The 25,921-nt window shown below is 46.0% G+C and overlaps 2 protein-coding genes across 10 annotated transcripts in view; one reads left to right on the top strand and one right to left on the bottom strand.

The window, feature by feature from the left end:
* AGTPBP1 (ATP/GTP binding carboxypeptidase 1) overlaps positions 1–20,602 on the bottom strand; it is a 127,710-nt gene extending 107,108 nt beyond the window's left edge. For 5 of the 7 annotated variants that reach the window (XM_085846146.1, XM_085846156.1, XM_085846148.1 and 2 more), the window contains exons 1-2: positions 19,987–20,037; positions 2,287–2,355 (exon numbers count right to left, since the gene is read on the bottom strand). In XM_085846146.1, coding sequence (XP_085702272.1) covers positions 2,287–2,312 — 26 coding nt within the window. In that variant the 5' untranslated portion in view covers positions 2,313–2,355; positions 19,987–20,037. The other 2 variants (XM_085846145.1, XM_085846144.1) reach the window with 2 other exon arrangements.
* Positions 20,386–25,921, top strand: part of NAA35 (N-alpha-acetyltransferase 35, NatC auxiliary subunit) — a 142,400-nt gene continuing 136,864 nt past the window's right edge. The window contains exon 1 of one of the 3 annotated variants that reach the window (XM_085846162.1): positions 20,386–20,405. The gene's annotated coding sequence lies outside the window, so the exon portion shown is untranslated. Of the gene's footprint in view, positions 20,406–20,659; positions 20,785–20,945; positions 20,967–25,921 lie in introns of those variants that run through there. The other 2 variants (XM_085846159.1, XM_085846161.1) reach the window with 2 other exon arrangements.

Here is a 25,921-nt window from a genome sequence, read left to right on the forward strand (position 1 = left end):
ATTTTATTTTTATGGGGATGGAGGCAGGAGTGGGTTTGGGAGGAGGTAAGTGTAAGGTCAAAGGAAGGGAAGGCAGATGTGCGGTGGAGCATTAATTACGATTCATACTGTCTCATCAAAATGATTCTGCATAGAATAACAGTGAAGATGGAAACAAAATAATGCCTGAAATACATTTTCGACTGGTCATACTATAAACACTGGCGATAAACACGGCTCAGACACATCTGGAGACAAACACCACCCAAACAGGTCCTGAGATAAATACCGCCCAGACATGGCCGGAGATAACCAACGCCCGAACACGTCCGAAACCAACCAATGCCCAAACACGTCCGGAGACAACTACCATCAGTACACCTCCAGAAACAACCACAGCCAGCACAAGTCCAAAGACAAACACCGTCCGGACACGTCCGGAGACAACCACCACCTGGACATGCCCTGAGACAAACACGGACCAGACACATCTGGAGACAAACACCTCCCGGACACGTCCGGAGACAGATACCACCTGGACATGTCCGGAGATAACCACCATCCGGAAATGTCCAGAGTATCAAATAATGTGCGAATACAACTCTCTGGACGTTTATAAACATTACTGCTGAAATCAGATAAACTCTAGAATCTCTTTATCACAGTCACATTTCAAAATTTCAACTGCGGAATTGACCATAGCAGTTGTTCTGATTGCTAATAAAAAGTATTAATTTGTCCAATTCTTACATTGTTTGAAACTTCAGATGTCTCCGGATGGTGTTTAATACGACCGCACTGGCTTGGTAAGTGATTATCGATTGGTTATTTAACAAACATTACCTGGAGACTCCTGGAATGTCAAACAATGTCCAAATTTGACAAATGGACAGTTTTTTTGGCAGTTGGAACTGATACTAAGGTTAATTCCGCAGATTAAATTTTGAAATTTGGTTCAGGTTAAGATTATAGAGGTTATGGCATATGCGGAAATGAAATAAAGCAATGAATATTGGAAATTCCGGGCATTTATAAGCATTGCGATGTATCCAGTGATTCATGGATATGATGATGAAGCATTCCATGATATGAACGAGGAAAGTAAAAAAAAAATTAATGAGCATTTTATCGTTAAGAAACCGTTGCAGCCTGTTCAAAGTCAAGGCATTGTTGAGCAGGCTGAACAAAATAGCGAATTTAAACCCCAGCAAGGCGATAAGAGGGTTGACTCAGGATGAAGCCTTGATAAAGAATATTGAAATTTGGCCGTTAGTGATTATTATATTCAAAAGGGGTGTTTAAATTAACCCAAAGACCAAATTTTAATTCATGCACTGCCTTAGAGTTCCCTTAGTATGCATGAAAAGTTTGGGGCCGCTAGGTTTCATGGTTTTGGAGTTATGGAGGAGATACTGTACATTGAGATAATGATCAACAAAGTGACATTAATAATTTTACATTCTTTCACATGCAGCATGTGGCTGCGGGTTTGCATCATTTCTGGGAGTGTGACTGTGCTGCCGATGCAGTGCCCCCTGTTTGTTGGAGCTGGAATTGGGTGTGACGATAGATCACCCACTATTTGCAAAGGACACCTTGGGATCTATAACCTCCACCAACTAATGCTGAGAGACAGGCTGCCCAGTTTAACATCCGTCCGAGGGATGGCACACACATTGATGAATTGCCCTTCCTGTAAAACACCAGGATGGCACTTTATAGCTGGGTCAGGATTCAAACCCAGGCGAGAGAGCTGAGAGGTGAGTGTGCATACCACTGGGCAATCCTGCCAGCCGTTTATTGATTTCTACTGAGTGTCTGCACAAATGATGGAAAATATACGTATATTGCAGAAGTAAAACCTCATTAAGCAGGACAAGAATACCCCTGAAAATGCCTTAGTCCTTAATGAGTCGAGGATGTTTTCGTGTCTGAATGAAACGGCCCTAAATAACCCCCCCCCCCCAAGAAAAAAAAAAAAAAAAACAACAACAACAACATACATAAGGTGTATCAATAAAAACATATACAGACTTTACATATCAAAAGTATACTCATCATTCCGCACTGTCTTATGCATAACAGCATATAATGATGCCACGCAATCATTCCATCACACGCGATAACACTAAACATCACTCTCCTCTCCTCTCTCTCTCTGATATTTTATTAATTTTTCTAAAATATAAAAGTCTGTACAGTATACATTTTATTGAGACATCCTGCAGATATGTAACAGGATATGTAGTATATTGTGATTACAGATGTAGTTCTTCAACATTCTACTTTTCTTTATACTGTACTTACCCTTTGCTTTGGGCAGAATCTGTCATGCTCAGAGGTCACAATAGCAACCCAACAGTGAAAGCTTCATGCCTAAAAACATGAAAGACAGAGTAAACAAAGAAGCTATTAATGGAAATTACTGTTCAGCAATCATTCTTTTTAGAAATGCCCGCATGAACGCACTGTGCATGACCCTCACCCTCTAAAATCTATGCAGATTAAAAAATTGAAAATTATATAGGAAGGGATAATTTGTGAAAAAGATAACATACTTCACAATAATAACACCATATGTTATTGTGGAATTAACCAGGCACGGTGGTGTAATGGTTGGAGTGTCTGCTTTGAGGCTGGGAGGTTGGTGGTCCAAATGGTGGTTCAAACCCCAGTCAAGTCAAACCAAAGGCTTAAAAACAAAATGGGATGTGCTGCTTCCTTTCTTGAAGCTCAGCATTTAAAATGATAGAGCATAGATAAATAATGCTGGGAAAGCAATGGCAAACCACTCATTATAATAGCTCTTGCCAAGAAACTATGCTTTGGCAGCACCAACCCTCTAAAATTTCTCACTGAACTGACAAAAGTATGTTATGGAATGTGGGTTGAAGGGGGCAAGTGATGTAATTATCCCCATGTTTTTTTGAAAAAAAAATGGGGGGATATTGTAATCTGCTCCATCTGTCTGTCACACTGTCTCCTCCTAAACGGTTGTGCAGAAATTCACCAAACTTGGTAGTTATGATCACCAAATGGCAGGAATGTGCAAGGGGCAGCATCATTTTTAGCCTCCTCACTAAATTCCTACACTCTTTGGCAGGGTCAAATTGTCGAATACTAAAAAAAAAATGCAATTTAGGCACATTTTAAATCGTTTTTTAAATTAATGAAATGTTTTATATGCAAACACCATTGGGGGACGCACAAAAATATGTAACGATTTTTTGGATTTGACCCCAGGTTCATGCCCCAGGGGTGTGGACTTAATGTTGCAGGGGTCAAAACAGGAAAAAAAATTAACTCAAAATTTGATATTGGGTCATTCCTGGTGGAACTTTATGCCAACTTTCAACTCTGCTTTAGACAGGAAGCGTGGGGATTTGCAATGGCATGCCATCAACTTTGTTCTAGTTTTAGGTTATGGCACTTTATTGCGATGTTCTAGTTTTAGGTTATAAAGGACAGCAGGTAAAGGTGTTCTCCAAGGTTAAGAAGGATCAAAATAATAAATGACCGTTTTTACAGCCATTTTTCCCTGCTGTGCAGGGGTTAGGCTTTTTCTTGAGGCAATGTTTTATGGCCGGATGACCTTCCTGACGCCAACCCTGGTCGCCTCTTACGACACACAGGGATATGGTACACCTATTCTAACCGGGGCATACACCGGGACCAGTACACTGGTACTCATTTCGCCGACCTCGGAAGGATGACAGGCTGAGTCAACCCCCTGGTGTTAATTCAGCAGCCAATGGGTATAGCCAATGGGCTTGAACTCAGGACCCTGGGATCCCAAGCCGCCACCCTAACCACTTAGCCAACACCAGGCTTAAGGTTAAGAAGGATCATCATGTGATAAAAATGATCAGTTTTATTCAAATATATAACCGATAATTATGCACGCGTCTCTATGGACCTGTTAGTTCTGCATCACAGACAGGTTGGTGGCCTCTATTTTCTACCACCTACTTTCTGACAAAAAGGAATAACAAGAAAACTAGATGCAGAAGGAGGACAGTCGGCTAATCATGCCTGTGCTACATCAACACCAAACCAAATATATCTGTCAGAATGACGTAATTTCATTTGGAGGCATGAGGGGAGGAGTGAGGATGAGAACAATATGGCGCGCTCAAGGATATCCCAAGGATGCAAAATTAAAAACAGGAAAATATATTTATTTTATTTATAATTTTTGCCCTTTTTGGGGGGTGGGGGAGGAGTAGAGTTGGAGAAGGCGGCTGTTGGGTGGGAAATATGCAAGATCAACCACACACTATCCCTTGACAAGACCCTCACAGACATGATACTCCGAGCAGATGCACACAATCACCCATCCATACTGAAGCAACCTGAAAGTCTTGCTAACATCCCGATACCCCTGCATCTCCAAAACTTCCAGGTACCTATCTAATCCCAATATAAGCTTATCTACTGTTTCTGCTGTCACCTTTCCAGGGAGACCATTCCATGAATTAACTACTATCTAAGTAAAAGACCCTGCCTCACTACCATCTTAACCTTCCTCTTCTTTACTCTCAGGCTCTCACCCCTGGTCCTATCATTGTCTATATTGTGCTGAATAATTATTCTGTAATCATTTTGTCTATACCCATAATTTTCTGAAAAATGTAGATCATATCTCCTCGTAACCGCCTCCTTTCTAATGTATAAAGCCCTGTCTCCTTCAGCCGATCCTCGTGGCTGAGTGAGCGAGCCAGAAATCAATCTAGTATACCTGCCCTGAAACCTATCTATGGTACATATGTCCTTCCTGAGTTTTGGTGACCAAAACTGCACACAATATTCGAGATGGGGTCCTCACTGAATTCCTAGTCCTATACAATGTTAAAACCACGTCTTCTGATGTATAATTTTTTCCCCTCCAAATAAAGCCTAAAACCATATTTTCTTTCCCAAAAGTTGCCTGGCATTGGACTGTCTGCTTACCCCCACCCGCCGATCACCACCCTCTCTGTTAGCTTTGGACAAATATATTTTCATGATTATGATTGGATGAGTATGACTTTTGGAAGTTATGCTGGTCATTCTAATATAACAAATATTGTGCTGAGGTGTATCAAATGACCACCAGATGGCTCCATCTGTGGTCTGTAAATGTGGCCATGCATGTTTGCATTGAAGGTCAGATCAGAAAATCATTGATTGAAGCTATATTTCTCTCTAAATATTTTTGTATCAAGGACAATTGCATCAAGTTATTGCTGCAATCAAATAGACAGATTTTAAATAAAGTAATCCTTTTTTATTTTTTTTCAGAATCGGTAATGATGGATTCGCCGTTGATGCTGAAAAGTCCACATGAGGTGGATTTAGACGCCTGTATTTTGTCAGAAGGGAAACAAATCAAAAGATAGCCTTCGAGATGGGGTGAAAAGGGTTTAATCACATTCTAAAATGCTACGTCAGAGGAACCAACTAAAAGACAGTAAAAACGAGAAGTAAAAGAGCGACTAGAGGATGTATTGAGCTAAAGTGTGAATTGAACCTGTACTGGCATAGTTGTTGTTATCGTGGGTACACAAACAAAAACAAAATTTATCGTTTAGAAGCATCAGTCTCATCTAGAAAACACAGCAACATCCTGTGCATCCATGCCAGATTCAGCTGCAGCATGCAGTAGCACACAGTTGCCAGACTATTGTGGAGTCTGCAAGAGATACGGATGTCCTCCTCTTGTTGATTATGCACTCTCATCACATCCATGGAAAGGATCCATGGACGATGTCTCGAACAGCGAAGAAACGTAAATATATCAACATCAGAAACCTCCACGATCAGCTTCATCATGAGTATGCACCAGCACTCCTTCCATACCATGCACTGACTGACAAGGTGTGACAGTACATCGTATTTCTTTGGACGGCTGAAGCAGTATTCTTGGAAATGCTTCCAACAGAACTATAGCATGCTGGCTGGACTAGAGAAAGGTGAAGTTACAGATGAGAGACTGATTTCTGCCGAGAAATCTGTCTGCCGAATGTACAACTTTGAACAAGTTGATTCCACTGATAAGGTTCGCTGTTTGATGTTTTTCAAAACAAGCAAGCCAGAATCTATGCCTCCAACCAGCAATGCATTGCCCATCCATATCATGCGGTCCCATCACCAAGCACTAATTTGGAAGCAAGCAAATTGTCCTGATCCCATAATAGTACAACCTGAACATATGGGATGGGAACGACAAGGAAATGTGCAGACCCTATTTCCTGTTCCTGTTGCACAAGCTGCAGGACACTTAGCTCTGCTCCTGCAAGAAAGTGAAAATGCCTTGCAACAGAGCTTGTGGTTGCAGAGACAACATTTCAGACAATGAATGTGCAAATGTTGACTTGGTTGCATGACTATTTGTTCTTCTGAACGTTGTTGTTGTTGTTCGTCTTTCGGCTGCTCCCGATAGGGGTCGCCACAGCGGATCATCCGTTATGATCCGCATACTGATTTGGCACAGGTTTTACGCCGGATGCCCTTCCTGATGCAACCCTGGTCGCCTCTTACGACACAGGGATAATTTGTTCTTCTGAACGTATCATTTCTTTACAGGTATTTCTCCAATTTGAATTTGGATAAATTTGGTTGATCTGCTATTATATTTGGTTCATGCCTGGTGTTGGCTTAATTGTTAGAGTGGTGGGTTTGGGATCCAAGGATCCTGAGTTCGTCATTTGTACCTCCTTGTCCGTCCATTGCATCACGTTGGGGTCACCAATTTTGCATATGAGGAAAAGACGTCTGAACCGTTGGAATCAGTGTCAATCCTTTATTCACCACATCAAGAACCCCTTTTCTCCCACTCGTATTTTCGGGTTCTCACCGGAAACCCGATATTCAACATATTTACATATTACCACGAGAAAGGCAAAATGATGCAACTACAAGCCCCCCACCCCACCAAGACTACAATTTCCTTTCCACATCTTGCATTTTGTATTTTCTCCCTCCTTCCACACCCCTCTATTTTTGTTCCATTGCGGTTTCATCCCCGGCTTTCTCCTCTTGCTTTTTCAGTCACTTTCTTGTTATATTTGAGCTTGTATCCACCTTGTTCAGACTCCCTGTCCCCTTACTCTATCATTCTTCTTCTCACCCATTATTCTTTCAAGTGTCTTCTAGTGTGTACCTCTACCCTAATGTTGGTGTGTTTCTCCATTTTACACTTTTTTAGCTGTTCTGTTCTGTTCCACTTTATGCATGAGCCTCGATGTTGTATTGAACATAGTTTTCTTCTGACTGAAATTAACAATTTATTCTACCGGTTCTTATTTTCATACCAATTAACCTTCTTCAGGCAAGTAACAATGGTATTTTCCCAGTCTTTCATCCTGGCTCTTCCAGGTTTGGTTTTCAATGTTGTTTTTGTTTGATTTTGCATTTAACTTCTCCTGTAGCACAGTTTGAGTAGCACGGTATTCTCCTTAGGGAGATCATATCTGGTACTTCTCATTTTTGTTGGCATACGGTATACTTGCCTCTTACTTTTTAGAGTCTGGTTTTGAACACTTGCCAGTTCTGATCGACAATACTCAGGCTGGAGTTCTTCTCAAAGTACTCTGTAGAAAAACAAAGTAGCTCTGCTCTCCTCTGCTCAAAGTCTTTCTTTGTAAACTTGCAGATCCTGTGAGGGGTAAGTTTCCTGTGTTTGACTGATGTCATGAAGTCTACCTGGATTACTGAGTCATGGTCACTAATTCCAGGGATGAGATTGACCTTTTCAATCAAAGTTGAATTACTTGCGAAGAATTGGTCAAGGGTATTCTCCCTCCTTGTTGGAAAGTGAAAAACTTGTTCTCGGTTGTGTTCATCTGACAGGTTCAGTAGCATGTTGCAACAATGGACTTCGTGGCCTTTGTACACTAGCTGAACAGGATTTGATGGTTCACATAGCCCAGTTGATAGCTGGTCGGATTAAGTCTCCGGTCAAGGTTTTGTAGGCATCACGAGGAAGCTTACTCATAGAAGCTTCCATCCCGATGAGCCCTTGCATGTCGTTGCGATGCGTGTGGTAGTAAGTTTCCACATAAACATCTTTGGTACTTGAGAACTTCAATTTTGCCCATAGAACTTTGTAATTCGTATTGAGATGGAGTTAAGGTGCAGCTAGCAGCACTTCCTTGGTGGCTAGGAGTGCACCATCATATCCATCTCCTTTGTCTTTACGCCAGACATCATAAATGACGAGGTGAGAGGGGAGCAGCTCTCAATTACATAGGGAGCCAGTTCCCAGGTTTCAGTGCTGAAAAGTATGTCTGGTTGGAGTGAGTAGAGAAGTTCATCTCCTGATTCTCTCTTGGTGATTAAACCTTGAAAATACATGACTAAGGCATGAAGTTTACATTTGTAATTTACTGTGTTTTTTTAGGAGGTAATCCATTCCATTGGCCTGAACGTCATGGTGTGTTCTGCCAACGGGATGAAGTGGCAACAGACTTAAGGGAGTTATAGGAACTATCCAAAGCTAGTAGAGCATCAAAGCTATTGAGGCAGTCAATACCTATAAAGCTATTGAACAGGGAGGAAGAAAAATTTGGAATGCCACAGGAATATCATATCCCACTCACTGAAGAACTTTGCAGGGTTTCATACAATGCTGTGCACATATTTAAACACTTCACATTCATGATACCATTTGTCATAGGAATTACAGCAAATACCTCTCTGATCCCATCTCACTGCTTCCTCATATAACCCACATGGGTACTTGGCAGGGCCTGGGTTAACTTGAATGTCATTAGTGAATACAAAGAGAAAATGACACATCATTGACCTGGCCTTATCATGTTTGAGTAGCATGGTATTCTTACTGTCAAACTTTAGGCGAGGAGTAATAGCATAATTATTATGAGTATTCAATAGAATATGAAGATGTACATCCACAGCAAATTTATCACTCTCCAGAAACAGCAAGCAAGAAAATGGCAAACTCTTACATGGTTCATAAAAAATGCCCTTAAACTCACTCAAGTCTTGAATAAAAATCAATCAAGATTTTAAAAAAATCAAAAAAGAAAATAAAAAAAATCAATCAATCAATTGAATCAAGATAACACTTCATGGAGTACTGCTCTCCCCTCTGGGCTGGAGCTCCTGCCCCTCAACTTTCTCGGCTTTACGCTGTGGAAACCAAGGCATTTAGGATGATCCCTCTCATTGGTATGATCATTGGTATGATCCCCCCATCCCTCTCCCTTCCACAGATCTCCTAATGTCTGCTCCCCACTGTTTTGTCATTCCCTCTCCCGCATCTCTTGTCTCATGCCCCCCCCCCCCCTTGCTGTGCGTTAGCTCTGATATGAGCCTTGACAATGTTGACAAAAAAACAAAAGTCAGAGGTGATGAAGTGTTCCAAGTACTGTAAGTATTTATCAGATCATATGCTGGTGAAACTGTACATTTAATTGGCCATTTTCCATGAGTCATCACAATGTGGCAGTGTCTGACTGTTTAACAAGGTCAACAGACCTGTGATCAATTCCCTCATTCTTGGTCTCTGTCGGTGTCTCTCACATAAAAAATTTTTTTGTATAAAACGACGAGTCTCATGGAGGAGCTAGAACATAGAATGCATCAGGACATAGCAGTAGAACGAGAGGTAGAAAAGAAACCAACAGCAGGGTTGAGGAATAATATAAAGGGAGATGTGAAGAAATAATATGGGGAACAATGAGAGGAAGGGGAGGATGTATGGGGTGAAGAACATGGATGCAGAAGCAAGTTCGCAGGAAGGAAAAACTGGAAATTTGAAAAGAGGTTGGCTTGGAGAGGGTTAACAGAGGTAGAAAAGATCATGATATTGGATGGTGGGTGATCTGAGGCAGTGGTGAACAACAGTTATGAAGACCTGGAAAGAAGAACGAGATTGAGGAGAATGTGGAAGTTAGCACCACAAGCTGGAAAAAACAAAAGGAACAAATGAGTGGAGGTGAGCAATGATTCTGGATTTTAGAAGTTTCATCAGAAGGGGGTTAGGTTGCTGGCAGACTGCATGCGGTTTGTAGAAACGAGGTGGTGGGAGGGGGAAAAGAGGGACCAGAGGGTGCAAGACCAGAAAGGAGAAGATAGAAGACAGAGAGATCACGGACTTGTTTGTGATGTGAAAGTGATATCCCATAGACGAAGCTTCATCGTGGGAGATTCCAATGATGCTGAAGGCCTTGGTTTCCATAATGTCAAGCTGAGCAAGGTGTTTAGCAGGGGCACCAGCTCAGAGGGGAGAGCAGTACTCCATCAAGCTGCAGATGAAGCCATAGGCCTTGCAGGTGGATAAGAGTTCAGGTGTGCCAAGGAAAGATAGGTATGACGCAGGATGCCCAGTCATCGACTGGCTTTGGAGCGCAACCTAGAAGTGTGGTTTTCCCAAGAAAGATCATGGCAGATCGTGAGGCTCAAATGTTTGAATGACTGAACTTCTTCAAGAGGACTGTTAAGAAAGTAGAGGGGAGAGTTTACAAAAATGGTCCTTTCAGAGACAGAGTGTGCATGCGAGATTTGTCAGGATTGAAAGATATATTGCAAGTATTGGACCAGCTTGTGATTCTATCAAGATCTGCAGGGAGGGAAGAGACTGCTGCCTGCCTATCTGATGATGAGGGATGTTACAGCAGAGGGTGGAGTAATCAAAGAAAGTTCCTTGCAGTTCCAGCTCTGCTGTCCAACATCTTCCCTCAGTAGAACGCAAGATATTGCCGACATCTGGTCAAATTCCTACTCTGACGGATTGCTTGGAAGGCAACGATAACTACCCAGCAAATCCCTTGCCATAAGGCTGTTGTAGTGGTGCCGATGCTTTGTAAAGAGCATGGTACATCGATGATGATGATGATGATGATGATGATGATGATGATGATGATGACGATGATGATGATGATGATTGGTGAGGAAATAGAAAGGAAACATCTTGCCTTCTCTGCCAGAGAGGTAAATCTTACGAGTGGTATCATGCAGATGCTTTATAAAGCTTGCAACAGCTGTGTATCCATTCTTACAAGAGCAAGAACAGACCACAATGCCCATTTGAAATCAGACATTTCAGTCCTTCCTCCATATTCCAAATCTTGGTAGAAAATGGTGAAAACTGTCTTCAGGAATGTTTCCTTCCTCAGTCCTTTCGCTCAAGGAATGTGTTATGATGGACACATAGCTTTCATCCTCCTGACCATGTACAAAGCTTTCATCCGTAGCCTGATGGAGTACTGCTCTTCCCTCTGAGCTGGTGCTCCCAACTCTCACCTTTCTCTGCTTCACGCTGTGAAAACCAAGGCATTTAAGATCATTGGTATCTCCATGATGAGGCTGTCTTTGGGTCTCTCACTCTCACCACAGGCAGGTCAGTGGTCGGTAGTCTTCTACGGTCTCCTCTCCGGCCTCGCCCCCCACCCTCCCTTCTGGTCTGCTATCTGTCCCGCCCATATCTCCGCAGGGTGCTCAGGGTCCACCAGCAACCCTCTTCTGATTAAACTACCAAAATCAAGAATTACTGCTCACCTTCATTCTTTCATTCCTCTTTTTCCCACATTTGGAACAAACTCCCACACACTTTTCAATCACACTCTTCCCTCCAAGTCTTCAAAATAGCTGTTCACCACCATCTTATCTCTCCCCATCCAAAACCATGATCATTTATACCCCTATGAATCCATCTAAAACCCACCTCCTTCATATTCCCTGCATTCCTTCCTGAAAGTCCCTGCAGTGTCCATCTTGTTTACCCCATGTAAACCCTCCCCCATTCCTCTCCCTTCCATAGATCTCCTCATGTGTCTATTCCCCAGTTTTGTGCTTCCCTCTCCCATCCCTCTTGTCTCCTGCTCTCCTTGTTATACAGTCTGTGTTGGCTCTGATACGAGCCTTGACATTGTATATTAGAAAGAAAAAAAAATCTGATGACAAGGGCCGAGGACTTGAAATGTCTCCTTGCTGAAAAGGCTGTTTCCCAAAAAGTAGGCATGGGCACTGCAATGCCATTAGTCAAGAGGGTGTGTTATTATCATGGGAGGAAGATTTGAAGAAGCACTGCCTTTTGGTCGGGTTGTCGGCGACTAAACAGTCTCACCCAACAGGTTTCTTAGTGAGGAGGTTGCATGGAAATGGACACTCAAGGAGGATTAAAAACAAAACCTGTCATAGGGCCGAAGAGCTCCTTGTGAGCCAACGGCCATCCATATCTAGTGCCCAGCTGTGTCTGCAGACATCCTGCTGCAGTTGGGTTTCTTTTTTTATATTTTAATTTTTTGTTAGGAGGTTGGTGGCAGGATTTGCACTCCAGTCACCATAAAACCCTTCATTCCACAAAACATACAACAAAGAAATCTAAAAACCCACTCCATGGGAATACCTCCTGTGAAGTTGCCCTCCGCAGGGCAGCTCACCGGATGACGGGATTGGGGCAAAGCCTTAGGGACCCCCCACTCTTTGATGATAGGAGGAAAACCATGGGGAAACCTTCCCGGGTCAGATTGCAGTTGTGTATGTTGGGATGGTGCTGAGGTGTCGTCCACCAGACGGCGGTCTCCTTGCGTTAACCTGAGGAGATCCTTTCGGGTGGGTGCCTGGAATGTCCTGTCCTTAAGAGAGGATGATCACCTGTCTCTGTTATCATCTGAGTTCAAGTATTTGGACATTGGTATTGCAGCACTCTGAGGTTCGGAGAACGGATTGTGGCGAGATCATGGTGGGTGGTTAAACTTACGATTGGTCTGGTCGCTCTGATGGTTACCATGCCCAATGAGTTGCTGTAGCTGTGTCCAATAAGCTGATTCAATGGAAATTGGGGTAACACCGGTCAACAAGTGTATTATGAGATTAACGGTTCGTCAATCCTTGGGTGTCATTACTCTGGTCTCTGTATATTCTCCGATTGAGGCGAGTGATCTCACTGTGAAGAACATATTCTATGCCATGCTTGAGTCTGTGGTTGATCAGTGCCCCAGGTGAGATACACTTCTAGTCTTCCAGTCAATGCATCGACTGGAACTGATCGGGATGGTTAGGAGACATGTGTTGGTCCCCATGGGTCTGGAACTGTGAAACAGAATAGCACCAAGTTCCTTGACCATGCAAGAAGTCATGGACTTAGGGTGGCTGGTCCATGGTTCCAGTGCCCCCAGGCTCATCGCCAGACTTGGTATTCCAACGTTGGTGGTGTGGCAAAGGAGATTGTCCATGTGCTCATTGATGGTCACTGGAGGATGATCCAGAACTACAGGGTCTCCCAGAGTGGTCAGTTTCTCAATACCGACCACAGGCTTGTTGAAGCAACACTGAAGTTGCAGCTTAAATCCGAGAGAATGGTGCCATCCCAGCCTAGGCTGGATGCTGGCAAGCTCAAGGATGACAGGGTAAGCTGAGGCGTTTGCAAAAAGGCAGAATGGAGATTTTGGGGGTCTGGGTGCTTTGGGGAATCCTTAAGAGTTGTGGAGTTCCTTCAAAACCGCTGTCCTTGATGTTGCCAGTAGATGTCTTGGAACTCACCTAAGGGCAAAGAAGAATTTTGTCTCTCAAGGGACACTGGATACCATTGACCAGAGTCGCAGGGCCAGAATGAATGACAGAGCTGAGCTGTTCAGAGAGCTGAGGTGTAAAACTGTACATGCTCTTCAGGTAGACAAGGAGGCCTGTATGTGAGGAATCTGTGAGGGGGTAGAGCATTACCTGTGGTCAAGTGATTCTCGTCCTGCTTACAGGGGAATTCACGCATTGCGTTCCTCCAAGCCCATCCCCCAGCAGTAAGAGCGGAGGGTGGTGGGCTCTTGACATCACCCCTCTGGAGGAGTCCGCAGTGAAGGCGCGCTGGGCCGGTTACTTTGAGCAGCTGTACCAAGCTGATCCAACGGCTGTGGAGTTGGATGTCAGGGGTGTTACTATCACTACTGCTGACCCTCAAATGACCTGCCTGTGTTTCACCTTCGTTTGTGGAAGCACAGGCTGCGGTGAACTGGATGAAATGGGGGTAAAGCTCCTGGGATCTGTGCCATCATGCTGAACTTCTCAAGGCTGATGGAACTGCTGTACTATTGTCAATGCATGCAGTTCTGTGTTCTGCATGGAACACAGGCATCATCACAACTGACATGGAAGAGGGGCCTTGTTGTCCCTCCATGTTAAGGGAAGGGTGATTGCCAGGACTGCAGCAACCACCGAGGGGTGACGCTGCTATCAGTACCAGGCAAGGTCTTTGCTCGGATAATTCTTGATACGGTTCACCACCATCTCCTTGAGCACCAGCATCCAGAGCCGTCAGGCTTTACACCAAAGAGGTCAATGATTGACAGTATCCTTGCTCTTTGGGTCCTCACCGAACGCAGACGATAGTTTCGGCAGAGGCTGCTTGCAGCCTATGTTGATCTCTGTAAAGCATTTGATTCAGTGAATTGGGATGCCCTCTGGAGGATTCTTGGTCTTTGTGGGGTGCCACCAAAACTGATAAATTTGATGTCTGAACTATAGTCTGGTACTGAGAGTGCTGTGAGATGTGGTGACACCATCTCTGACTTATTTCCAGTTGTTACTGGAGTTCCTCATGGGTGTGTACTGGCCCCCACACTTTTCTGCACTTGTATGGACTGGATTCTTGGGAGGATGTCAGAGAGATCAAGCTGGGATGCATCGTTTGGGAATGTCAAGATCTCTGACCTTGATTTTGCAGATGATGCACTCATCTTTGTGGAAAGTCTAGATATCCTCTTGGGGGGGGGGGGGCTCGACGTGCTGAATGAGGAGTCGGAGCCGCTGGGATTATGGGTTTCCTGGGTTAAAACTAAGATCCAGGCTTTGAATGACATCTTGGATGCTGCTGTGCTGTCTGTGCCTGTTTGTGGTGAGGATGTTGAGGTCGTGGAGAGATTCACTTACCTTGGCAGTGATATTCATGTCTCTGCTGGCTGTGAGCCAGAAGTCAATAGATGTCTGGGTCGGGCCTGGAGAGTCATGGATTCACTGGATCATGGGGTGTGGCGCTGTCTGTACCTGTGCGGGAGGATGACGAGTCTTCAAGTCCTTGGTGCTTCCAGTCTTGTTCTATGGATGTGAGACTTGGACTCTGACCAGGGATCTGAGATGGAGCCTTAATTCCTTTGGTACCAGGTCTCTTTGGAGAATCCTTGCTGGTCGGACTTTTTGTCCAATGAGTGGTTGCTGAAAGAGCCTCGAATGAGGTTTGTTTCCTGCACGATCTATGACCGTCAGCTGTGCCTGTATGGACATGTGGCTTGTTTTCCTGACGCTGTTCCTGCTCACCAGATTTTCTCAGCGAGGGAGCCTCGTGAGTGGAGGAGGCTAATGGGCCGACCACATTCCTCATGGTTGCAGCAGGTTGATCGGCATCTCAAGGAGATGGGGATGGGCCTGGCGTCTGCCTGGGGGATGGCCAGTTGGAGGCCCCTGGAGTACCGGTGAAAAGTGGACGCAGTGACGCCCTGCTCCAGCACTTCCTTCCACACCTGACCTGACTGCCTTTTCAAAGTTGGCATTGTCGTGCCAATCCAGAGCTTCCCTGAGGCCATTGAGGCAAGCACACCATCAAGTTCTTCATGCCATTCGTTTACGATGGTGTCTTGCCAACCAAAACTCATCCAGGTCAAACTCACGACCTTTTTGTTCACTGCTGATTTTTCTTCCTCCCACTTCCTTCTTCATACATGTCCACTGTCTGAAACATTGAACACCCATTCGGCTTTTTCAATCCCCATTTGTTTGTTCCTTGATTGGCCGATTTCTTCAATTGTATTGTTTAAGGAGAAAGGGGTGTCTTCTCATCTTCTGTCATCAGCTCTTCCACGAGTGTTGAACTTGTATAAAAGGTTGTGAACAAGTGCATGTGGACCCCTCCCTGAAAATTATTTATCAGCTGAAAGGGAGGGGGTGTGGGAATGTTAATCAACAATTTTAAAGCAACATGGAAAGTCTTCTGAGATGTACTCTTTCAATAAGCATAGAAATCGAACTACTTGGGGAAAAAGTGATGCACAAAACCATGCATGAGTGTATGGGTGTAGGCGAGCTGTTGCAAGGCAGTTGTAGTCAAGCAGCTTGCTTTCTTGACTTGGAAGGCTAAACTGAGGGCACCTTAAGTCACTCCATAATGCTCGGCAAAAGCGTGTGGCCATCCTTAGACAAGCCAGCCAACATTGCCTTGCTGACCAAAAGAATGAACTTTCCAACCAGTCTCCTTCAAACGTCGTGGTAGTGCCTTGTCGAGTCGCTCTCTGGTGCATTTTCTCTCAATCCCTCCCTCATCTCAAAATCTTCTCAAGACAAAGCAGAATGTCTCAACTCAGTGTTTGTCTCCAAATCTCATGTAAGCCAACCCATTCCACTCTGACCCCCACACTACCCCCCCCCCCATGCCCACTTCCTGTTAGGCTTCAAGAGTTGTTGGGTACTCAAATGAGAACGTAAGCGGTGGACATTGCATTAAAGGTAGTTTAAGGGTATAATGAAGCATGCTTGTGGAAGACAGGCAGTAATGAGGTGGTTGAGGGTAGAAACAAGGAATGGATGTGTGGTTATATATATATATATATATATATATATATATATATATATATATATATATATATATATATATATATATATATATATATATATATATATATATATATATATATATATATATATATATATATATATATATATATATACATATACAGGGTGAGTCAGAAGTAGTGCCTGATTTCTGTGAGTTCATTGTTTGTTTGCCATTTGTATTACAGTGTACAAGATAAGAAGATAGAAATAAATGAATGACATGTTTATCTAACCATTTATTGAAGAAAAAATTATTACAGAACTGTACCAAGCTGTTTTACTTGCAATTTTCAAAGTGCCCTCCCTCGTGATCGATGCACAATTGCAGCCGAGCATCACAGAGCGGCACACACGTCTGCAGAGTTCGATATCAATTTCCTCAAACTTTGCAGTGATTTGAGCATTCAATTCCTGAATGGTACAAGGCTTGTCACGATAAACAAGGTCTTTCATGAGCCCCCAACGAAATAAATCTGGAGGTGTAAGGTCTGGGGAGCGTGCCGGCCACTCGATCGGACCACGGCCATTGATCCACTTTATGGGAAAGTTTTCATCAAGCCACTGACGAACATAACGTCAATAATGAGGTGGAGCTACATCATGCTAGAAATAACAGTCCTGATCTTGTACCCTGGGCCAAAAGAAGGTTTGCAGCATATCCAGGTAAATTTCTGCAGTGACACATCCCTCAAAGAAAAAGGGTCCAATTATCCCAAATGGAGATATGGCTGCCCAAACTGTCATTCCAGGTAAATTTACCTCCTCCTCAACCGTCACTCTTGGGTTATTCGCAGCCCAGTAGATGCAATCGTGTCCGTTAATTGTACCATTAAGCTCAATTTGGTGCAAATTCAGTAACTTTCCAAACTCGCAGCAATAAATGGCAAAACAAAATAAAAAAATTAATAAATTACGAAAATTAATAATTATCTGCAAGACAATTATTAATAACAACATGACTTCCCAGAAAGAATCTGACGGCCGAAAAAAACAGAAATCGGGCACTACTTCTGACTCACCCAGTATAGTGTCATGAGGAGGTAATGAAATCATACAATGAGGTTACAAGTTACATCAAAGGAAGGAGGTAAATGAAGGGTGCAATGAAGGATCCATGAGCAGGGTAAATGAAGGGTGCAATGAAGGATCCATGAGCAGGGTAAATGAAGGGTGCAATGAAGGATCCATGAGCAGGGTAAATGAAGGGTGCAATGAAGGATCCATGAGCAGGGTAAATGAAGGGTGCAATGAAGGATCCATGAGCATGGTAAATGAAGGGTGCAATGAAGGATCCATGAGCAGGGTAAATGAAGGGTGCAATGAAGGATCCATGAGCAGGGTAAATGAAGGGTGCAATGAAGCACCCATGAGCAGGGTAAATGAAGGGTGCAATGAAGAATCCATGAGCAGGGTAAATGAAGGGTGCAATGAAGAATCCATGAGCAGGGTAAATGAAGGGTGCAATGAAGGATCCATGAGCAGGGTAAACGAAGGGTGCAATGAAGCGTCCATGAGCAGGGTAAATGAAGGGTGCAATGAAGCACCCATGAGCAGGGTAAATGAAGGGTGCAATGAAGGATCCATGAACAGGGTAAATGAAGGGTGCAATGAAGAATCCATGAGCAGGGTAAATGAAGGGTGCAATGAAGGATCCATGAGCAGGGTAAATGAAGGGTGCAATGAAGGATCCATGAGCAGGGTAAATGAAGGGTGCAATGAAGGATCCATGAGCAGGGTAAATGAAGGGTGCAATGAAGGATCCATGAGCAGGGTAAATGAAGGGTGCAATGAAGGATCCATGAGCGGGGTAAATGAAGGGTGCAATGAAGGATCCATGAGCAGGGTAAATGAAGGGTGCAATGAAGGATCCATGAGCAGGGTAAATGAAGGGTGCAATGAAGGATCCATGAGCAGGGTAAATGAAGGGTGCAATGAAGAATCCATGAGCAGGGTAAATGAAGGGTGCAATGAAGAATCCATGAGCAGGGTAAATGAAGGGTGCAATGAAGAATCCATGGGCAGGGTAAATGAAGGGTGCAATGAAGGATCCATGAGCAGGGTAAATGAAGGGTGCAATGAAGGATCCATGAGCAGGGTAAATGAAGGGTGCAATGAAGAATCCATGAGCAGGGTAAATGAAGGGTGCAATGAAGAATCCATGAGCAGGGTAAATGAAGGGTGCAATGAAGAATCCATGAGCAGGGTAAATGAAGGGTGCAATGAAGAATCCATGGGCAGGGTAAATGAAGGGTGCAATGAAGAATCCATGAGCAGGGTAAATGAAGGGTGCAATGAAGGATCCATGAGCAGGGTAAATGAAGGGTGCAATGAAGAATCCATGAGCAGGGTAAATGAAGGGTGCAATGAAGAATCCATGAGCAGGGTAAATGAAGGGTGCAATGAAGGATCCATGAGCAGGGTAAATGAAGGGTGCAATGAAGGATCCATGAGCAGGGTAAATGAAGGGTGCAATGAAGAATCCATGAGCAGGGTAAATGAAGGGTGCAATGAAGGATCCATGAGCAGGGTAAATGAAGGGTGCAATGAAGGATCCATGAGCAGGGTAAATGAAGGGTGCAATGAAGGATCCATGAGCAGGGTAAATGAAGGGTGCAATGAAGAATCCATGAGCACGGTAAATGAAGGGTGCAATGAAGGATCCATGAGCAGGGTAAATGAAGGGTGCAATGAAGGATCCATGAGCAGGGTAAATGAAGGGTGCAATGAAGGATCCATGAGCAGGGTAAATGAAGGGTGCAATGAAGGATCCATGAGCAGGGTAAATGAAGGGTGCAATGAAGGATCCATGAGCAGGGTAAATGAAGGGTGCAATGAAGAATCCATGAGCACGGTAAATGAAGGGTGCAATGAAGGATTCATGAGCAAGGTAAATGAAGGGTGCCGTGAAGGATCCATGAGCACGGTAAATGAAGGGTGCAATGAAGGATCCATGAGCACGGTAAATGAAGGGTGCAATGAAGGATCCATGAGCACGGTAAATGAAGGGTGCCGTGAAGGATCCATGAGCGGGGTAAATGAAGGGTGCAATGAAGGATCCATGAGCACGGTAAATGAAGGGTGCCGTGAAGGATCCATGAGCACGGTAAATGAAGGGTGCAATGAAGGATCCATGAGCATAGTAAATGAAGGGTGCAATGAAGGATCCATGAGCAGGGTAAATGAAGGTATTTAAGGAATGCACATGCTCGTTCGTAAACGCAGGTCGCGACGAACAAAGCATCTCATTTTAAGGCGAATGAGAAGCACCGCGTCGCACCCGTCGGTCAGCGAAGCCAGTAACCAGCATCAGCATCCAACATGAGGTTCGGGCAGAATCCGCACTGCGCTCCTGGTTTCGTGTCGCACGTTGTTACAAACAACAAACACACGTGAAACCAGTAGGCGTGATGGATTTAAACAAACAACGCAGCATTTTGAAGGGGAGCGGGAGCCAAAAGAGCTTACAAAGTTCATGTTAACCATGAGAAAGCTGATAGTGATGGGTTCGATGATGCACTGAATATGGATGAATAGATTATTAACTTTTAACATTGCATTGCAAGTAAAAAATAAATATAAATACATTTACATCCAGTATATGGAAATATGTCGATGAAAATGAGTTTTCCGTGTTTATTAAAAAGAAAAATAATCAGCCGATGTAACGGTGTTTCGTCAATACACCGCCTAATACTAAAAAAATCAATTACTGTACATAAATAACGTTTTATAAATATTTTAATTCTAATCTAGCATAACCCACTCTTTATGAATACACTTTACATATTAAAATTATTACCTAAAAAACTGGTGAAATTATTTGAGACGATCGAACGCTTCGTCAGAGCCCTGAAGTAAAATCATTACAATCCAAACCTTGACACGTAAGGCAACTTCTTCACCGTATCAAGTCCTGGTTTTTTTCAACATTTCACCTCGACTATGTTTTTTCTTTGTATCCTTATGAAAAGAGCTTGTAAAAAATGCAGATTTTAACGTGAAAAATAACCTTGCATAACGGGCTCCGACGGGCTTCTTCTTCACTCCGTCACGTGACCACATATTCAATTACTGATTTACAAAATAAAAGCTGTTTTCCTTGATAATATATACATATATATATATATATATATATATACTGCAACATACGTTGTGTCTTCACGAGAACAATCAAAAAATTAAATACCGTATTTCGGTTTTTCATTTTAAAACAACAACAAGTCCAAAAGCAGGAAGTTATCCCAGGTTCCAGGGACGCTCATGGTGAGGGCGGTGCGGTGCGGTGCGGTGCGGTGCGGTGTGGTGTGGTGTAGTGCGGTGCGGTGTCGTGCGGTGTAGTGCGGTGCGGTGCGGTGTAGTGCGGTGCGGTGTAAACTCTTATTTGGGTTTGAAGGGTCTCTCCCTCTCTCTATCGAGTACAGCTTGTGGCTGCTCCGGTTTGAAGGGTAATGAATTGACAATATAATGGTACATCGGGCATAATTGATTCTTATAAGGATGAACACATGAGCCCAAACTCAGACATGTATATATATATATATATATATATATATATATATATATATATATATATATATATATATATATATATATATATATATATATATATATATATATATATATATACATATATATATATATATATTGTTGTGGTTACCAAATTCGCAAACCACCATTCAGGTCCCTTAGGTGAGATATCTCCGTAAGTATATGTGTAGTTAGGCCCAAACCCGTTGTCTAGTGGGAATACACGTCATTTATGCGTGCTGCGACTCTTCAGGATAGCCGTTTTTCTTTTACTATCTTTATTTTGGACCAACCGCCATTGTTACCACCGCCAACCGCGTCTCAACAGTCGTCACAACATCAACCACCCACCACAACGCCGCTTCACCACAACAGCCACGACCTTGACCGTCAACCCTCGCAACCGTCGCATCGCCACCGTTCTTGCGCCGCTTGTGGGTACCGGTGTTGGACTCGTGCAGGGCGCGCGCCGAACAGCGTGTACAAAAACACGGATTTTCCGCTGCAAAAACGGATCAAAAACGACTCACGCCCACTTTTGTTCCGTCCAATCGGTGAGCGAGGGGCGATTTGGCCCCGCCTCCAGGGCGTTGGAGGGCGGTCGCTATATGCAAATTCATGGATCAAAATGCATTCACGCCCACTTTTTCTCGGGCCAATGGGGAGCGAGGTGAAAGGTCGAAGGCAGGGGGTCAAAGGCGAAGCCACAGGGCTTATATAAGCGGCCGCGTTCGTCAGTAGAGTGGAGTTAAGACTTCGCAGTCGGTGGAGTTGGGAATAAAGAGTTGGTCATCGTCGTCGTCCGTCGTCGTCGTCGTCGTCGTCGTCGTCGTCGTCGTCGTCGTCGTCGTCGTCGTGTGCGTGTTGGAGTCGGAGCGAAGAGGACGGAGCTGTGGAGAGGCGGGGAAGGCAGACGAGGGGGTGCTCGCGTCGCGCCGGGAGCTGCACACCAGGGAGGCCGACGGCGCGACCTGGTCGAGGTGGAGACGCTCGTCGCGGGACTCGAGAGAGAGTAAAAATCCTCCTTTCCCCAAGCATCAGCAACCCCCTCCTGTTTCCCCCCGCGCTGAGATAGTGCGACGAAGGGGGCCCCTTTCCCACCCCCTACCAGACACTGCCCGCGAGGCCCGCGGAGTTGAGGCACCATCGCCGCTCCGCGTCTCATCACCAGACGGGTAGGCCCGACCCGGTCTCGGCCTCAGGCCCGCCTCATCCTTGAGGGTGTTCTTTTTCTTGGTTTTGGGTATGTGTTGTCGGCGCCGTCTGTGAAGTAAAATTGTATAAGTGTTGCCGTGTGCTCGCGTAATCGGTATTAGATCTGCATTGTCGCATTTGCTTTTTGTGTAAAATTGCATTGTGTTTCTTCTTCTTTTCTATGTGCTTTTGGTGGAATTGTATATGTGTGCTTTCCGTTCATCGCGAATAAATGTGCTTTATGTTGAACTGTTTCCCGCTTCGCTTCGTCATTTCTCTCATTGAATCCTCATCTTGCTTCACGTAAAGGGTTGGTAGTGGGCTGAATACGCCCGATAATTAATCGAACCGTCGAGGCCGACGATAACACCGCTCGGTTATCCCGATAGTACGGAACGGGTCGCTTAAGTGGCCCGTGTCCGAAGTCGACCTGCGGCGAGGTGCGATCGCCCGGTCTACCCTCCGTGTGGGTACTTAGGTAGGTCGAATTTGGCGAGCAACCCTATCCCACGCGGGGGCCGATTGGCTCGATCGCGGTGAGACCGAAAGGTCCACCCGTGACTGGTTCCCGGCGTTAGTCCGAGAGGGTCACGACTGGATTGTCCGTCCGGTGGGCGACGTGCCGCGATTCGAGTTACGTGGCCGTCGCACGCCGGCGGGCGCGAATCCGTAACACTGGTGTCAGGAGTGGGATACAAATCCATCGCCCTCCTCGCGGCACTGGTATCGGAGAACAGGAAAACGGGCTGTCCTGTCTCCAATTAAATTCACGGGAATCGGTCCAGGGGTGAGAGAAGCGACCCCCGATTCCCTCCAAATTACGAGCGATTCAAATTAACCCTTTAAGAGAAGCAAGATGGCGTCTCAAGGCGAGCGGGAGCCGGGGGTATTAGAAATGGATGTAGAATGCGTAGGATCCATGGCCCAGGATGGAATGCCCGTGCAGGAACATGAACTCGTCCAACTGAACCCAGAGCCCGAAATAGGTGCGGCAGCGGCCGCGGTGTATGACACCTCCCCTCCCCCCCTCCACCAAAACCCTTCCCCGATCCCTGCCGAAACGGCTCACCCAAGCGCACCCGACATGGCCCAGCTATGCGCCATGCTGGCGGCAATGACAGCGAGAATGGATGCGAATACACAAAAAATGGATGCGAATACACAACAAATGAACGGAATGGAAACAAACATGAAGGAAGAAATGAAAGAGCTACGGGGTGAGACGCAGAACATGGGCCGATGCCTGCAGGCGGGCATGAAGGCCGTGACCAGGGAGCTGGGAATGGCGACTCCACGTGTGGGAGCAAACGAGCTGGAAGGGGGTGCAACGGCTGACAGGCCCGCGGTGGAGGCGGGTAAAAAAATAATTCGGGGGGCGTGTTGGGCGAGGGTCGTGACAGAAGAATCGACGGTGACCAAAAGGGAAAAATTAAATGGGGAGACTAAAACGTGTGAGACGAGACACGAGGTGACGACAACAGAAACTCATAAATGTATAGAGACACGGGAGATAGAAAAAATAGAGGAAAGGCCACACGATGAAGACGGGGTAAGTGACGCACACACACACACGGAGGTAGTGGAGGATAGTGAGGTTGAGCTCGCGGAGCGTGTTGGGACCCAGTGCGAGCACCTGGATGGCCTCCTCCAGGAACGAGGGGAGGGAGTATGCCCCCTTGAGGCGAGTCACGACCAGGTGAGTTCGGTTGTGCTTTGCGAGTTCGAGGGGAGGAGTGCTGCGGACGGGTGCACGGAGAGCTTGGGGGGTATAGAGGCCCCGGAGACTCTTGTGGGGACGCGGATCCCCGGTGTGGTTGTCCCTGTGTGTGTGGTGCAAGGCGTGAGTGCGTCCCCGTGTGTGGAAGCGACCCCGTGTGTGAGTGGTGTGGTGGCGATGGTACCAGGGTACGTGCTTCCCAGCACGCCGTGTGTGGGTGAGGCACCGTGTGTGAGTGAGGCCGTGTGTGTGGATGAAACGGCCAGTGTGGATGAGGCACCGCGGGTGAGTTCCCCCGCGTGTGTGAGTGAGGCACGGTGTGTGAGTGAGGCACCGCGGGTGAGTGCCCCCGCGGGTGTGAGTGGAGTGGTTTGTATGAATGGAGCACCACGTGTGAGTGGTATGGGTTATGCAAGGGAGACCGTGTGTGTGAGAGAGCGGTATGTGAGGGAGATGTCGGTTGGCATGCGGGAGCACGCAGCCGCGTCTCCCGGTGTGAATGTGATGGAGTGGAGTGTGTGCGTCGTAACACGCAGGTGTGCGTGGGTTGAATGGCGACGACGAAGGCGACAGAGGAAAGAAAGCCGAGTAGCGGCTGTAGTTGTTTCGGGGACCGTGCCAGGTTCACCCAGCAGTGAGCACGTGGTCCGTGCTGTGCAACGCACAAGACCACCACGTGCTCGCTTGCGAGAGTGAAGTCCCGGTCCGGAAACGCACGCGGTGGATTTGCTGATCCCGCGGACGGACAAAGTTTAGGCAGGATAACGGATTTGGACTGGACGGGTTCTCCACGCGATCGTGTGTGTTAAGCTCCAACGGGCAAAGCACATGCGTTCGCGTGGGGAACCCCTCGAGACGTGGCGCTTGTGTTTTTTTATGCGCACGGTGACGTCATGGCTGCACGTGGGGTTGGAATCCGGCAGGAGGGGTATCCCTGCCGGATGGTACCGTCCAAGGAGGGACGAGGTACACGTGCAGCTGCATGACGTCACGGGCAGGTGTAAAGTGCGCGAGTTGCTGCGCTGGTGCTGCGCATGGAAAAAAAAAAAGAAAAAAAAAGCAAGCCTCACTTTCGGGTGCACAGGATTCCTGGGCAAGGGGTGGAAGACCCCCTTGACCTGGGCACAGGATGGAAACTAGTTAGGGGGAAGGGCTAGCTTAGCAAGACCGACTTCATGGGGCAGGGGTAAGTCCTCATGGAGTCCGTGGAATGGATAAGGTAGAGGGATTTAGTGAGCTTTAGAATGGGAAATAAAATGATTTATTTGGAGACCGTGACAGACTTTGAATGTGTAGAGGGGACGTAGCTTAGCTACGTAGTGTTAAAAGGAATGTGCTGTAGTATAAGGGACGACGTGGGAGCACGAGTTAGTTAGGGGATGCAGATAGAAGGATGGCAGAGTTCAGCGGTGTGTGTGTTGAAGAGTTGTGGGTTGTGAGGTGAGTACGTGTACATGTTGAGTGAGTGAGGCCAGCGGGTCTGTGTGAGTGGAGCGAATGGGGAATGCATGGTGCGATGAGTGATTGGGGGGAGGAGTGACTCCCTCCCAAGGGACCCCCGGGGTCAGTGTAGAGTGAGTTAGCTGGGTTAGTCAAATTAACAAAAATGGAGGTCGTTTTGCTGTTGGTGGGAATGTAGGCTCGAAACCCATTTGGAGGGGTGCAGGAGCCCTGTTGACGGGCTTGGGAGCGTGGCTGCGAAAGGTGAGTATCGCTGAGTGGGTACCCCGGGCACCAGGCTAGTCGGCCGTGGTAGGCCAAGGGCCCGTGGGGGGCCGGGATAGCGTAGTGGGCACGGGTGCGCCTGCTTGGTGCGGGGGCCCGGGGCGCCATTAGCCGCGTGGGCAGTGTTTTGGGCATGGGTGACCCTCGGAAAGGGGCCCGGGAAGCCAGCCTGCCACGTGTGCGTTTCAGGGGAGGTGCCATGGGGGGGCACTCCCCGGTGTTAGGGAGCTGGTAGGC

Source organism: Eptatretus burgeri, chromosome 11 (genome assembly GCF_056783735.1).
Source record: "Eptatretus burgeri isolate ZD-2024b chromosome 11, Ebu_testis_v1, whole genome shotgun sequence".
Taxonomy (NCBI): Eukaryota; Metazoa; Chordata; class Myxini; order Myxiniformes; family Myxinidae; genus Eptatretus; species Eptatretus burgeri.